A 16,731-nucleotide genomic window follows, 5' to 3' on the forward strand; every position below is an offset into this window, starting at 1 on the left:
TTATCCTAAGAAGAATAGAAAATGGCACAGAGGCATGAAGAAGTGGGAAGTGATCCAGGTACCTGGATGCCAAAAATATAACCCAGTGTCTCTTTAAGGTTCGGAAGCCAGCATCTAGCTCAGCACACCAGAGAATCAAATTAATGCACTTCTGATAGTGTTCCCTAGAAAGTACATAGTGTTTGGCTGTTCCATGAAGTCAGAAAACCAAAAGGAAAACCATTCATACAGGCCAGGAAATCTCAGTGAACTCAATTCCAAAACTACCAAGGTAAGCTCAGCATCTTAAACTGAGATTTTGGTATTATCTTTTGTACTTTAAATGATTTGTTTTCTACTTCTCATTGAGAATTTAAAAGGTGAACACTCATGTGGTTGACAGACTCCTAGAATGTTATATTAAAAAAACAATATATCTATAAACCATACTAAAATTCAAATGCACTCAAGTAATTCTTTTAAATTTTGGAGGCTTTTGAGTTAAATTTTCTTATACAGAAAAATATATTAGTTATATATAACCACGCTCCATAATATATATTTTATAATTTTATTTTATAAATTGATTTTTTAAAAGCCCAATCAGTATAAGTTGAAATGGTCCCTCCTCTCCTCCCTCACCCACAAAGAATAGGCTTTTAGATAGAGTTAAGTAAATTTCCACCTGTAATGGCATTCTCAAAAGTTCTGGAGTCTGAAATTCCAACATATTCTGGAATCGAAGTCTACTGAACAGCCGGAAACAAATTCCAGGTCTGCATCGCCCTGCCCTTAAAATTAAAACACAAAATTTAGGTTCAAACAAGGAATAAAGACTATAATAAGGAAACTGTAAAAGCAATATGATTTAGGAGACAGAACAATGAACCAGTATCAGGACATCTGAGTCTGAACCTCTACTCTAATACTGATCCCCTAACCTTTGAAAAGGTACTTCACATTTGTGGGACTCAATTATTTCATTTATAAAGTGAGATTCATGAATGACAAGTAATACTATCTGACAAGTAATACTTCTAAGACAATGGTAAAAATTTACATACCATACATATATATATATATATATATATATATATATATACACACACACACACACAAAAATAAAAGTGAGTAAAAAATAAGGCATGAATAAATATATGGTAATTTAAATTTAATCAATTTTACAGAGCTGATACTAAGCACTGTGTTTAGGCCCACTAAACACAGAGTTGTGGAAGTTATGCATTACACAACTCTAAGGGAGTGTCATTTACCCCACAGTCATAGAGACTTGCATAATTTTCTGGAAAGCACTAGAAATACATCTTGAGGAAAAGCACTTTTAATTTCATCCAAAGTCCCTGTATCAGCTAATAGCAAGGCTGAATATGCCAAGTGACAGAGACACAGAAATATCCCTACGTATCCTCACAAAGCTCATAATCCAAAGAGACAAACCTAACTATAACACAGTGTGATACAAGTTAGAAAATCTGACATTGTTGGACCATTCCTTCCTTCAACAAATATTTCCCTCACTACATACCCATTAGCTTTCCCACCTATCCAGCCTCCTCTGAAAGATTTCTATCCTTCCCAGTCCTTAAATGTTGATGTTCCTCTGAGGTCAGACCTTAGCCCTCTGCTCTCCTTATTCTGCTCTCTCTCAAGTGATATTAATAATCCTAACTTCAAATTCCATCCATCTAGGTCTTCTTATCCTAATTCTAGACCTGTATTTCAGAAGGCTCTTAGCTCCACTTGGATTTTCCACAGTCAACTCAAACAACACAACCAAAAATTAATTCTCCCCACATAACCACGCTTCACATTTTCCCCAATAATAGCACCACCATCCACAAAATTTTCGTAGAAACCTGTAAGACATCCTTCATTCCACTCTATTACTTACCCCCCACCCCCTGGACATACAATCACCAATATTACTCTCCTGAATATCTCTTGAATTAGTTACTCACAGGCACACCTCAGAGATATTTCAGGTTCGGTTCCAGACCATGGCAATAAAGCAAACATTGCAATAAAGTGAATCACAAGAATGTTTTGGTTTCCTAGTACACAGAAAAGTTATGTTTACACTATACTGGAGTACATTAAGCGTGCAATAGAATTATGTCTAAATAAACAATGTGCATACCTTAATTTAAAAAATACTTTATTATTAAAAAACGCTAGCCATCATTTGAGACTTCAAAGTCACAGCCTCTTTGCTGGTGGAGAGTCATGCCTCAGTGTTGATGGCTGCTGACTGACCAGCTGAAGGCTGCAGGCTGTGGCAATTTGTTAAAATAAGACAATAATGAAGTTTACCACATCAACGGCCTCTTCCTTTCATAAACTATTTCCCTGAAGCATGCCATGCTGTTGGATGGATAGCATTTTACCCACAGAACTTCTTTCAAAATCAGAGTCAATTCTCTCAAACCCTGCTGCTGCTTTATCAACTAAGTTTATGTAATATAATCCTTTGTTGTCATTTCAACAATCTTTACAGCATCTTGACCAGGAGTAGATTCTATCTGAAGAAACCACTTTCTTTGCTCATCCATAAAAAGCAACTCCTCATCTGTTAAAGTTTCATCATGTGATTGCAGCAATTTAGTCACATCTTCAGGCTCTGCTTCTAATTCTAGTTCTCCTGCTATTTCCACCACATCTGCAGTTACTTCCTCCCTCAAAGTTATCCATGAGGGTTGGAGTCAACTTCTTCCAAACTCCTGTTAATGTTGATATTTTGACGTCTCCCCATGAATCACAAATGTTCCTAGAGTGGTGAATCCTTTCTAGAAGGTTTTCAATTTACTTTGCCCAGATCCATCAGAGGAATCACTATTTATGGCAATTATAACCTTACAAAATGTATTTCTTAACGAATAAGACTTGAAAGCTGAAGTTACTCTTTGATCTATGGGCTGAAGAATGAATGTTGTGTTAGCAGGCAAGAAAACAATATTAATCTCGTTGCGCATCTCCATTAGAGTTCTTGGGTGACCAGGTGCATTGTCAATGAGCAGTAGTATTTTGAAAGGAGTCACTTTTTCTGAGCAGCAGGCCTCAACAGTGGGCTTAAAATAGTCAGTAAACCATGTTGTAAACAAATGTGCTGTCATCCAGGCTTTGTTGTTCCATTTATAAAGCATAGGCAGAGTAAATTTAACATAATTCTTAAGGACCTTAGGACTTTTAAAATGGTCAATGAGCACTGGCTTCAACTTCAAGTCACCACTTGCATTAGCCCCTAACAAGAGAGTCAGCCTGCCCTAGGTGGCATTTTCTTCCAAGAAATGGCTGTTTTCCAAGGAAAATCTGTTTAATGTAGCCACCCTCATTACCTTAGCTAAATCTTCTGGATAACTTGCTGCAGCTTCTACATCAGCACTTGCTACTTCACCTCCACTTTTATGTTATGGAGTTGGCTTCTGTCCTTAAACCCCATGGACCAACCTCTGCTAGCTTCAAACTTTTCTTCTGCAGCTTCCTCACCTCTCTTAGCCTTCACAGAATTGAAGAGAGTTAGAACCTTGCTCTGGATTAGGCTTTGGCTTGAGAGAATGTTGCGATCTTCTTTCCAGACCACTAAAACTTTCTCCACATCAGCAATAAGGCTGTTTTGATTTCTTATCATTCATGTGTATTTCATTCAAGAACTTTTCCTCCACATTCACAACCTGGCTAACTGGTGCTAAGAGGACTAGCTTTCAGCCTGTCCTACTTTTTGACATCCCCTCCTCACTAAGCTTATTCACTTCTAGCTTTTGATTTAAAGTGAGAGAAGTGAGACTCTTCCTTTTACATGAACACTTAGGTGCCGTTGTAGGGTTATTAATTGGCCTAATTTCAGTACTGTGTCTCAGGAACTAGGGAAGCCCAAGAAGAAGGAGAGAGATGGGGAATGGCTGATTGGTGGAACAGTCAGAACACACACAATATTTATGGATTAAGTTTGCCTTCTTATACGAGCACAGTTCGTGGTACCCCAAAACAATTACAATAATAACATCAAAGACCACTGATCAGAGATCACCATAACAAATATAATAATAATGAAAAAGTTTGAAATATTTCAAGAATTACCAAAATGTGACACAGAGACAAGAAATGAGCCATGCTGTTGGAAAAATAGTGCTGATAGACTTGTTGAACACGGGGTGCACAAGATTGCCATAAACCTTCAATTTGTAAAAAATTCAGTATCTGAGAAGTGCAGTAAGGGGAGGTATGCCTATATTTCTCTTTATTTCAACCACCACTATAATAATTCAGGCTACTCTCATCTCTCCCTTATTGTAAATGACAGGATTAATGAAAAGAGTCTCCTACTGGGGTCCTCCTACCATCATTTCTGTCTCTACCTATTCATTCCTCAAAAAGGTGAAAGAATACTATAACCATGTTATTAAGAAGAAAAAGAAGAGAGAGAAAATACAAAATGGTCCTAAAGGACCAGTCTGCAACTTACCTCTTTCCACTCATTTTTCATTATTCTCCTCTAAACTAAACTCCATCCAAACAACTTTGTCACTCTTGCCTTTAGGCCTCTGTGAATGTTTTCCCTCTGCCAGAAATGCCTTCCCAAATTACCTATTTAATCATATTTGTCTCAGATTCTATCTTAACTCCTCTAGAAGCATTATCCAGTTACAGTGCAGATCACATAGTATTAAAATTGCTTAATTTATTGGATTCCAAGATGGACTGCAACATTTCCCCATCTCAAACTTTACCCATCAGACCATAGTTTATTCATCATTGCATCCCTAACACTTGCACAGTGAAGGCTGCCAAAAAACATCTGTTGAAAAAGATGACAAAGAAAATTTCTATAATTTCTGATTTTTATCCCTGATAATATACTATTAACATGGTGTAAGTCCAGCTCAATGTGCCAAGCCACACTTGTCATAAGAAGACAACTGACACAATAACAACAACAAATAACAACAACAAAGAGCATTCTATGAAGTTATAAAGTACAGAAATCAATGTATCCACCGTCTTCAGTAGACAGCACTCTTAAAGTCAGTATCTGATGTTTTCTTGTTAGTTAAAATGCAAGAAAAATCAGTCAAATAATTACTGAAAAATATGACTCTTTTTAATCTTGCCTTTTTAAAAATGAAAAAGTAATGCAAGTATGTGCTAAAGTAAATAACCGAAATACAAAAAATATAAAATAAAAATTAAGTCTCCTTCCTCCAAGAGCCCCACAAATCCTCCTTCTCAGAGTCAACAATCATTGTTTTGTAATGGTTATCTCAGCCTTGACAACATATGTGTGTCTAAATATACATGCAAACATACACATGCACAGATATTTTTTAGAACAAGAAAATACTAGATACATGTTTTATACCTTACTTTTTTCAATTAATATGAGTTTCTGAGAACTCATTCCATATAAAACACATACATCTATATATTTCCCTTTAACAGTTACTTAGTATGACATTGTGTGGCAATAATATAATTTGCTTAATCACTTCACTACTTATGGATACTACAGTGTTCCTAGACTTTTCACTACTACAAATAATACTGCAAAAAACATTCGTAAACATACATCTTGGCACACATGTGCAAGTATACTCAGGATAAATTATGAGAAGTGGAATCCACTGCTAAAGGGGAGATCTGCATAAACAGTTTCAAATCATCCTCTGAAGAAGTCACATCAATATACACTCCCATCAGCAAACTGTGAAAGCCTATTGGCCCATGCTTTTGTCAACTCTTGTTATGTGTGTTGTTAAAAATTTTCATTGATGCCATTCTGATAAGTAAAAAATAGTACCTCATTAATTTGCATTTCTTTAGGTATATATGAGATATATGTGGTATATGTGAGGTTAATGTAGTGGTCTTTATTTAATTGATTTTCATGGAGCTTTTTTTGTATTGTACAGAAATTAGTCCTACATCTTACACTGCTTTTATTTTTGTTCTTTAAGTTTCTTATGTCTTCTGAGTGTAGATCATACTAGAAAAAAACTTTTATTTTTAACATAACCTAAATTCGACTTTTAAAATAAGTATTAAAATGGTCTGCTTTGCAAAAATAATATAAAAATTAAGACTAACATGAAAGTTTTAACATTTTATAGAAAGTAGAATATACATTAAATATGTAATACATATGAAAATGTTTCCATTTTATAGGCAATTGAATCAATGTCCATTAAATATACATTACCTGCCTTTTCGCTGTATGGCACTAGCTTTGGAAATCCACACCATTTTTAACATTGTAACAAAATTCAGTGCATCAAAGGATTTCTGTAATATTTAAATCACCTTCATGTTAATACAATAAAAGGTACTTAAGAAGAAATAGCAGAAAACATTATGAATATATTTTAGCACATCAAGTTTAATTCAAAGTCCCTTTTGATTAATTAGAACAGGGTACTGATTTAAAAAAAAAAAAAATCCAGATTTCTGGTCACAAACATTCTAAGGAAAAAGAATGAAAACTAAACTTAGAAGAGCTGTAAAACTTCCTCATTCTGTGCCTTGCTAAGTTATCTGTTTTTCTCTGCTACACTTGGATAATGGCAGTCAGTTCTCATAAGGCATCAAGATTGGAGAGAACTGATCTATTCCTTGAGGTCATTTTCTATCAGATTTACATCATTGTGGGTAATAGGAGTGACCAGGGAAAGACGTTTTCTGAAATACTTTCCAGGAAGCTGATTGGAAGAATAACAATAATCACTAAAGTAATTCTATTCCCAACTGAATAATTTTTAACCCCTTCCATTTTACCTCCTGCTGAACTACTAATGCAGTTAGCCTAACCAGAATGTTACAACAGAGAAAGTAAAAAAGAACCATTACTATCCCCATACTTTCACTTCTAAAGTGGAAACTTACGTAGAGAAATATTTTAAAAGAATTCATTGCTAGAATATATACATCAATCATTCAGTGACTTTACACTTTCCTTTTCATAAAATAACTACATAGAGCAAATACAAATGTGTTCTCATAATTGTTTAATTATGGGATTTTTAGAAAAGATGCTGCTTATTTTGTTTTTAATAAAATGTTATATTTAACAATTTTGTATATAAAATAACTTTTGGCACTACCATCACAGTTTACTTGATAAATAACACCTAAAGGTAATTAATATTTTCACATTAAAAATTATCATCTATATCCACTAGAACAGACATAATTTGCTTTCCCAACATGGATAGCATTGCTCTCCTTGAAAAATCAACTACCTCTATCACTTTCAATTATTTCAGTGAAAGGATCGACCAAAATTAAGGGTGCTGAGAACTGCTGGGCATTCCAACACTAAAAGGAAATAAATGCTGCCTTTTATTTATATCAGGAGTTGGCAGTAAATATTTTAGCCTTTGCAGAGGGGGTCTGTTGCAACTACTCAAATCTGCCACTGGAGTGTGAAATCAGCCACAGACAATGGGTAAAAAGTAGACATGGCAGTATTCCAACAAAATTTATTTTTACGAAAGCAGGTGATGGACCCAATTTTACTGCTAGCCATCATTTGCTGAAGCCTGGTTTTATGTTTGTTTTTTTTCTATCAGCATGGTTCTCTTGAACTAAGTATCTTTTGAATACCTACTATATGTGGAGCACTGGAGATATAACAATGAACAAGAGGGACACGGTCCATGCCCATGAGTAGAAAGAAAACATACAAAATATGTAATCAAATTCCCACATTGACAAAATTTTCACTGTAACTAGCCAAATCCTTTATTTTATTCCTAATATTTAGTGAGCAGAGGCTAAATTTTTTGTATAATTTGCTAAAATAACAAGACAGATCCTACAAACTGAATTGTTTAAGGTAGAATATTTACTTTAGTGAAATCAACATTTACTATGTTAAATTCATCCTAGAACCAGAAATTTTCCCATTAAAATGAATTCTGCTTATAAAAGCATTTATTGTTATGGAGCTTAACCTTCGTCATTTAGGTAAAAATACAACTTATCCATACATACCTCTTTCACTTTACCAGAATCAATAACAAAGACAACGTCATTGACTGTGATGCTGGTTTCAGCAATATTGGTGGAAAGGATCTGCAATAGGATATTATGTTATCGTTAATATGAAAGCAAAACCAATGACTAATAAAATGGAAAAAAGAAGATTTTATGAAGCTTACTATTTTTCGAACACCTGCAGGTGGGTTTTTTAATACCTTCTTTTGATCGGACGTTTGCATATTTGAATGAAGCATAAAGACTTGGTATCTGTTGACAATTAAGAGAAAATATATTGTGGTACCTAACTGTTATTTAATGCAATAAATATAAAGCTTTAGCTTTTACCTATGAGTATTGTCAGCGAACCGCCTGTCATCAAACAGGATGCGATCCCTCAGTCCAACAATTTCATCATATCCAGGCAGGAAAATCAATATTGCACCTTGAAGAAGAATGACTTTTTTTAAACATTAAATCTCTTTGTAAAACCAGAATCAATCAAAACAACTAACTATAATGAACTACATCATGTGTTTTCAAGTACTGATAAACTCTAATACTTATAAGATGACACAAGAGATTATTTGTGCATTATTATCAATAAAATTGTATAAAAATTTGTACACACACAAAATACTAAATTTAAGTCAAAGAATATATTTTTGCTTCATTTCTTTTAGACAATACTTATTTACCAGAATCACAACTATGGCAGATATTGTATAGAAGATGCATGATCAAATCCAAGTCTACTTTTTCATCATCAAAACTATGATGATAAGCTTTCAGGAGCTCTCTGTCTTCTGCACTGAGATCACTCCCATTTGTTTGAACCAAAGAACTTTCATCTAAATTTCCAAATTCCAATGAAGCACTAGAAAAGAAAAATACAGACCAAGTCAAATTTCATTAAAAGGAGTAACCCTTAAAGGCCAATGATTCCCATTATGTCCATGTTCAAATTTTCAATGTACTCTAAAGAGGGTAAGTGACAATTAATACTCTAACTATAATGTAATTCATATTTTGGTTTCAAGTATATTATTCAAAGTAAAATTTGGCAATAAGTGTTTTTAAAAAAACTCTATCTGAAGACATTCTCCAAAGGAAATATACAAATAGCCAATAAGCACATGAAAATACGTTCAACATCATTAGTCATGAGAGAAATGAAATTCAAACCACGAGATACCACTTCACACCCACTAGGATGACTATAATAAAAAAGACAGATAATAATAAGTGTGAGAGAGGATGTGAAGAAATTGGAACCCTAATACACTGCTAGTGGGAACATAAAATGGTGCAACCACTTTGGAAAACAATGTGGTAGTTCCTCGAAACTGTTAAACATAGTGTTATCATATGGCCCAGCAGTTAGACTCCTAGGTATACAGACAAGAAGAAATGAAAATATATGTCCACATAAAAATCTGTATACAAATGTTTATACCAGTACTATTCATAACATCCCAAAAGTGTAAACAACCTAAATGTTCATCAATTGATGAATGGATAGACAAACTGTGGTCTATCCATAGAATGGAATATTACTCAGCCATTAAAAAGATGCTACAACATGTACAAACCCTGAAAACATTATGCTAAGTGAAAGAACCAATCACAGAAGATCACATATTATATGATTCCATTTATATGAAATGTCCAGAACAGATAAATCTATAGCAATGGGAAGTAGATGAGTGGTTGCCTAGGGCTGCTAAAGTTGGGGGAAATTAGAAGTGACCTCTAATGAGCACAGATTTCTTTTTGGGGTGATGAAAATGTTCTCAAAATTGGCTGTGGTGATGACTGCATAACTCTTTGAACATACATACTAAAAAACACTGGATTATACACTTAAGTAGGTGAATTATATGGTATGTGAATTTTATCTCAATAAAACTTAAAAAAACACAAACTTTTGGTCATCATTTACATTTTCTTAATAGGTTGTTTCTAATTGTTCATTATTATGAACAATATTCTGGAGAATAGTTCATATATTAAAAAAAAACACTCTACAGGTATCAGCTTAAAATGACTACTAATTCAGTTATCCTATACTAAAAGCAGGTTGATTATGCTATTTCCCGAAAGCCAAAATCAGTAGAAATTACTGAAATAACTCCCTTGCTTCTTCATCCTGTATGTGAAAATATAAAACTGCCATCACTAGTAATTATCAATATGATTTCTAGAAAGTTCAGTTCAGCCCAATCTTTCTTAAAGAGCTTAGCAGAAAAATAACATAAGATTGCTTTCAGGGACTTCCCTGGTGGCGCAGTGGTTAAGAATCTGCCCGCCAATGCAGGGGACACGGGTTCAAGCCCTGATCCGGGAAGATCCCACATGCCACAGAGCAACTAAGCCCGTGCACCACAACTACTGAGCCTGCACTCTAGAGCCCGTGAGCCACAACTACTGAGCACACGAGCCACAACTACTGAAGCCCACACGCCTATAGCCCATGCTCCGCAACAAAGATAAGCCACGGCGATGAGAAGCCCGTGCACCGCAACAAAGAGTAGCCCCCGCTCGCCACAACTAGAGAAAGCCCATGTGCAGCAACAAAGACCCAACGCAGCCAAAAATAAAAAATAAATAATTTTTTTTAAAAAAAGACTGCTTTCAATAGGAAAAATATGAAACTTCTGCAACATTATAATTGTAGTATTTAAAATTTTTAAATCCAATTTAAAACATTCCAAGTTTTTTGTTTTCTTATTTTTACCAGGTAAATTAAGGAGGTATTATGTTCTTTGTTTAATGCTATAAACTTTAGATATCAAGTATCAATAATCCAGCAAACATAATAAATTTAATTTAAATATTTGAAATTTATAGTTGATAACATCATGATCTGTGGAATAAAAAGAAAGCTGACTTAGCCAGGATAATTAAAATATTATCCAGATAACTGTTTTACATGGTAATCTGTAGTACCTATTCAGCTACACCTAACACCGTAACAATATCTGGAACATTCGAAGTGTTAGCATTAAAAGGATTGCAAGTTCTGGTGCTATTAATGAAATGATAATAAAACCCACCACACCAGAATTAGCATTTGGATCTGCCAAGACTTTGAGACTCTACATTATCATTTAATGAAATTAAAATGATAAAACTAATTTCATATTTCAAATGTTTACTTCATCTAATATCCGAGACTTCATCTATAGATTTAAATACAAAAACCCAAGTCAAATAAAACATTTTATATGTTCTTGAATGATAGATGTTTTAATATATTTTAACTTCATACTCTATTATTTTTTTGACAGTCTTATAGGTTGAAAATAGATAAAAGCTATCAATGTACTATAAAATATATTTTCTTTAAATTTCTTCTAAATATCTTTTTTCTTTAAATGTCTAATCTAAAATCTATATAAATATCAAAATTTATCTAAAATAATTATCTAAAAGAAGAATTATAATAGTTTCATAGGATTTTGAAAGTATTGCCCTTTTTTTTTTTAAATCAAAGTAATACATGTACATAGTGTTAATAAACAAGGGTTTTATAGAAGTTATAACAAAAACCCCTCTCCACTCCTAGTCACACTGCCTAGGACCTTTTTCAATTCTTTTAGCCATTTCTTTTGGTATTTACTGACGTATTTCTAAGCAACATGCATCATCTGCTATTTATTGATTTAACAATTTAGTAATTATCTGTGAATCTCCAATTAATGAAAAATGAGGTCACCACCCCCATCCCCATATAGTTTCCACACACACAAACCCATACAATTTTGTTTTCTGTGTACTTAGCACTAATTCTTCCCAAAGTGTCCAACAAATTCATGAAATCTTTTTAATATGATCAAAACCATCAGGAAATCCTTTTTACCCCAGAGGGCCCTTCCTCCTGGAGCTCTCTGTCTTCTGTTTCTATGAGACTAGACCTACTGGGCAGCTGCCATAGTAACAGCCCTGTGCACCAACATACTAAGCATTTCTTTCACTTATCTCCTGTGCTGGATCTACTGTGTTCTTCTCTGTTTTATTTCACTCCTCATTTTTGTAGAACACATTCTCTAACAGCTTCCTCATAAAAAAATACATAGGAAATAAATTTTCCTATCCTTTTTCTACTATTTTCTATTTTTTTGTCTTTTTTCCTACTTTGTCAGCAATTTTTTTCAACTTTATCTTGCAACCCTTCTGAATTACTTTTCTGCTATCATATTTTAATTTTCAAGGGCTCTTTCTTTTTTATTCATTCTTTCAAAAATAATCACTGAACATCTATATCCAGACACTGTCCCTGAACAAAGGAAACAAGGAGCTTACTAAATTCCACTGGAGAGAAGAGACAGACAATAAACCAATAAATACAGTAAATAAGTAAATTATATAGTTTATTAGAGGATGGTAGGTCCTATGGACAAAAGAAAAAGTAGAACAGGTTAAAGAGGATTAACTGTGGGGGGAGGCAGATTGCAATAGATAGGTAAATTTGGGTAGCCCTCATGAAGATGAAATTTGAACAAAGATTTGTGTTCTGTTCCTTTTTTTTTTTTTTTAAGCACACTGTTTTCTGGTTCATGAATGTTATTTTCGATTACTATTTTTGAAGTTTTCTTCTGGTCACTGATGCTCAGTTTTATTCAACTTCTTGGGGTTTTTTGTTGTTACTGTTTATTTGATGTTTGAGTGCTTTTTCCACTCAAATGCCTGGTGATCAATCCTTGGCAGTTTGTTTATTTTTAAAGAGTAAAGCACAAAAACCTCCATGTGTACAAGTGGGGAAAATTGAGTTATCTGGTTTAAAGATGGTCATTTCATTGAAGGAATATCAAACCTCTTAAAGTTCTAAATCTTTTCTCTAGGCTTGGTCTGTTTTTCCAGGAAGGAATTCTCAAGTATTCTGCCGAAGAACATAAGCTTCAAACAGGAAAAGGCGATAGGGACAGCAGGGGAAGGGATTGGATGGTATCTCAACTTTTAGTCTTTAAGTAGCCTTTCACTTAAACCCCTTTTCTGTTTGATACCTTACTCCCACTCTCCCACTGTACCTGGTCACCCCAAGTCCAAACTCTAAATGGTTTAATTTTTCAATAAACTTCCCACATCCTGCTACAGTGGGAAAGCGATATCACCTGAGGGCAGGGGAGAAGGGAATCTGAAATTCCAAATATTCCTCATAGAGAATTTCAACTAACTCTGTTATTGTTTTAGCCCTTTCTTTCATTGTTTCATTCAGAAGTAGTTGAATGAGCCTCTAAGAAGTTCAAAGCTAAAATGAGGTTGTTTCTCACTGGCACTTCCCTCTTTAGGCACTCAGGCTTCAGCTTTCTTAGCTTTGCTAAGTCAAACATCAGTAATCCATTAGCCATATATCATCCAAAAATTTACTAACATCTTTCATCAGTTGCCATATCCTCTTCCATTCTCTTTGACTTTGTTAGTTTACACATTTTATATTCCTTCCTTACCATTTTAGTGAGGTTCTGGGGAAATGCAGAGAGACAAATACCATGTTTAACTGGAAATTCCCCTTCTTCTTTTTTAAGATAAAATAAAAAATAAGATAAATATTATAATACAGTGGATCTTACTAGCAACCTACAAAATAACTGAAAGCTGTTATTAGAAAAACTCCTTAGAACTACAAAAAAAAATCTGGATAAGAGACTATAAATAGCCTTCATTTGTCACATTCTATGATTTATATGGCTAAGTTTCTTAAAAAGGAGTCAGGATTAATTAAAAATAGTATAAAGTGTTACCTGTAAGATTCTAGAAGATCCACAATTTCCGTCTGCCCAAAGTGTTTAGCCCAATCTAAAGCCATCCTGCCAAAATTCAAAGATATCAAATTAAGAAAGAGAAATAATATTCTCAAAATTATAAAACTAGTTACTCAAATTTATTCATTCACCCATTAAAGTAGAGATGTATGAGCAATTATTACAAATAGCTTTTAATATAAAGACATATAAGAAATCAAAAAAGATATGTGTAGTTATACAAAGATATACAAAGAATGAATGCAATTTAAAATTACCAGCCATTTGATGCTTTAATATGAACATTGGCTCCCATACTAATTAACTGTTCTACTTGACTTGAAAAACCTCGTCCTGCAGCAACCATCAACGCTGTTGCACTGGTTTCACTGTGTCTGTAATCCACTAAAAGAAGGAAAAGATACATAAATGTTAAATTTCCAAATTACTTTGGAAAATCATTTTAATTTTCTTGAATGTTAGGAGAATTAACCTGGGACTTGCTCCTTTACCTAAGTATATAACAGCATTGTATAACCTTTAACTCAGTTGATCCAAGAAGATCCGATACTGATGTGTCCTTAGTATAAGGAGGATGAAATAGGTACTATCAGTTGGAAGGCAGGAGAAGGAAAGATAGTTGTTAATTAAAACAGAAAAGGAAAGCTACTAACTTTGTAGAATCCTTAAGTAATCTTCCTAAATCTAGATATTGCCTTGACCAAATGACAAGATATAATTAAAGAAGAATTAAAAAGTTAATTTTCATCAGTATCTGGTAATGAATGCTTAAAAGGGAAAATGAAAAGTTCAAAATGATTTTTTGATGTCCTTTCGTTTTGCTTTTATTACCCCATCATGCCAGGTTCTTACTATCTTAGATGCTTAATGAGAATAACACTGGCAGGAAGTTTACTTCCCATAAAACCCCTCCATGAGAAAAAAATTAAACTTTTATTGAATTTAAATTCCTTCTTAGAATATATTTCAAGCAATGCAACATACTATAATTACTGAGAACTAATTTTCATAAATTACAAAATTACAAAATTTCAGAAAGAAATCACCACTGGAAAAAAACCTCTGTAGTAAAATTTAAATAATTACAAAAGGAAAATTTTAATTTTCCATATATACCCAATTATCCTCATTATTTAACAACCCTCTAAAACATGGTATCCGTTATTAATATAAGCCAACGGTTCTTAAGGTGGGGAGAGGGACCTATGGAGAGAATTACTTCAGGCTTTTTATTTCTGAAAACACAGATAGCTATGCCTTACTCCTAGATTAAGATTCAGTAGGTCTGGGATGGCCAGGAACATGCATTATTACAGAGATCTGCAAAGATTATGATTTGTACTCACTATATGCGAATTACTGTTTCAACGGAATATTCAATTAGGGGTATGGATAAGTGTGGGAGTTTGAAAACATCCAAAAATTCTTTAATACTCTTCCCCTCAAGGGGTGGAGCCTAATTCCCTTCTCCTTGAGTGTGAGTTGGACTAAGTGACTCATTCTAGCAAATAGAATAAAGTGGAAAAGATGGTGCGCAACTTTGGAGACTAGGTCATGAAAGGTACCTATAGCTTCCTGCTTGCTCTTTCTTCTTCTCTTCTGAATCACACACTCTGGGAGAAGCCAGCTGCCACATTCTGGGAAGAATAAGGCAATGCTATGGAGAGGTCCAGATGGCAAAGAACTGAGGCCTTCAGCCAAGAGCCAGAGACAAACTGAGGCCTCTAGCCAACAGCCATGTGAGTGAGCCTTCTTGGAAGCACATCCTCCAGCCCCAGTAAACCTTAAGATGACTGAACCCCTGCCAACAGCTTAACTACTACTCCATGAGTGACTAGGAACCAGAACCACTCAGTTAAGCCACTCCCAGATTCTTGACTCTCAGAAACTATGTGAAATAATAGATGTTTTAGGTTGCTAAGTTTGGGAATCATTTGTTATGCAGCAATAGATGATTAGCATCCAGCGTTCCATAGAATGCCTAGTCTTACTAAACCAGCTAATTACTACCTGGTTATACAAGATCACAGAGGGAAATTGATATGATTAAAAAAAAAATCTACCAAGCCCAAGGCTTCCTGGATCACATGAAGTATTTTCAACTCTGGTGCCAATTAAGAGTTGAGATTTTAGAAGAGAAATAAAAACATGGGAAGTAAATTACTGCTCATAGAGATACCATAACATTTTAGTTTACTACATGCACATGGCCTAAGACATTAGAATACTGGGCTCTGGAAAATGTATAATAAAACTATAAAGGAGAGGGACCTGGGTCCACAGGATGACCATTATCAAAGTAATAGTCTAGTACTCTCTAAAGAAATATCTAGGAAGAGGGTCAAAGAGAATACAAAAATACTTTAAAATGTTTCATAAATATTTTAAAGCAACATGTCTCAGAGTTCAAATTTCCTAACTTATGGATAGAAACCTAAATGAAGTAGGCATTGGGCCATATGAGTATCTGTTGGGACTGCGTTCCAAGCATAGAAAACAACAAAAACAAAGGCCCAAAGATGGGAATGGGCCAGCATATATGAAGAGCAAGAAGACAAGAGTGGCTAAAGCACAGTGAACAAGGAAAAGAGTAGTAGAAAATGAGATAAAAAAGACTGTCAGAGACTAAATCAGGGAAAGAACTTTGATTTTTATTCAAAGTGTAATTGAAAGCCATGGGACAGCTGAGAGAAGAGAAGTGGCATGATCCAATTTCCTTTCAAAAGGATCAATCTGATTGTTCTCTGGAGAACAGACTAGTAACATAAGAATAGAAGCAGTTAATAGGCCACTGTAATAGTCCAGGAAAGAAATGTTGGCTTTGACTAGGATGGCAGCAGTAGAGGAAGTAAAACATGTGAGATTCGGGACTTATTTAGAAGGTAAAACTAACAAGATTTGCTAATGGATTATATGTGGGGTATGAGAGCAAAGTCAAAGATGATTTTATATTTTGTTGCCTTAGCAACTAGGTGAATGGTAGTACCCTAGAGTTAGATTC

General features: G+C 34.3%; 1 protein-coding gene across 5 annotated transcripts in view; it reads right to left on the reverse strand.

Annotated features, from left to right (window-relative positions):
• Positions 1-16,731, reverse strand: part of YTHDC2 (YTH N6-methyladenosine RNA binding protein C2) — an 82,246-nt gene that overhangs the window by 39,685 nt on the left and 25,830 nt on the right. For 4 of the 5 annotated variants that reach the window (XR_014262230.1, XM_082456967.1, XM_082456966.1 and 1 more), the window contains exons 11-18: positions 13,988-14,114; positions 13,710-13,775; positions 8,664-8,842; positions 8,314-8,410; positions 8,148-8,238; positions 7,981-8,061; positions 6,191-6,273; positions 665-770 (exon numbers count right to left, since the gene is read on the reverse strand). Coding sequence is in view for 4 of the 5 variants with exons in the window: in XM_082456967.1 (XP_082313093.1) it covers positions 665-770; positions 6,191-6,273; positions 7,981-8,061; positions 8,148-8,238; positions 8,314-8,410; positions 8,664-8,842; positions 13,710-13,775; positions 13,988-14,114 (830 nt within the window). In the remaining variant the exon portion in view is untranslated. The remainder of the gene's footprint in view (positions 1-664; positions 771-6,190; positions 6,274-7,980; positions 8,062-8,147; positions 8,239-8,313; positions 8,411-8,663; positions 8,843-13,709; positions 13,776-13,987; positions 14,115-16,731) is intronic. The other variant, XM_082456968.1, reaches the window with a different exon arrangement.

The sequence above is a fragment of the Balaenoptera physalus genome (assembly GCF_965194825.1).
Source record: "Balaenoptera physalus genome assembly, chromosome: 3".
Taxonomy (NCBI): Eukaryota; Metazoa; Chordata; class Mammalia; order Artiodactyla; family Balaenopteridae; genus Balaenoptera; species Balaenoptera physalus.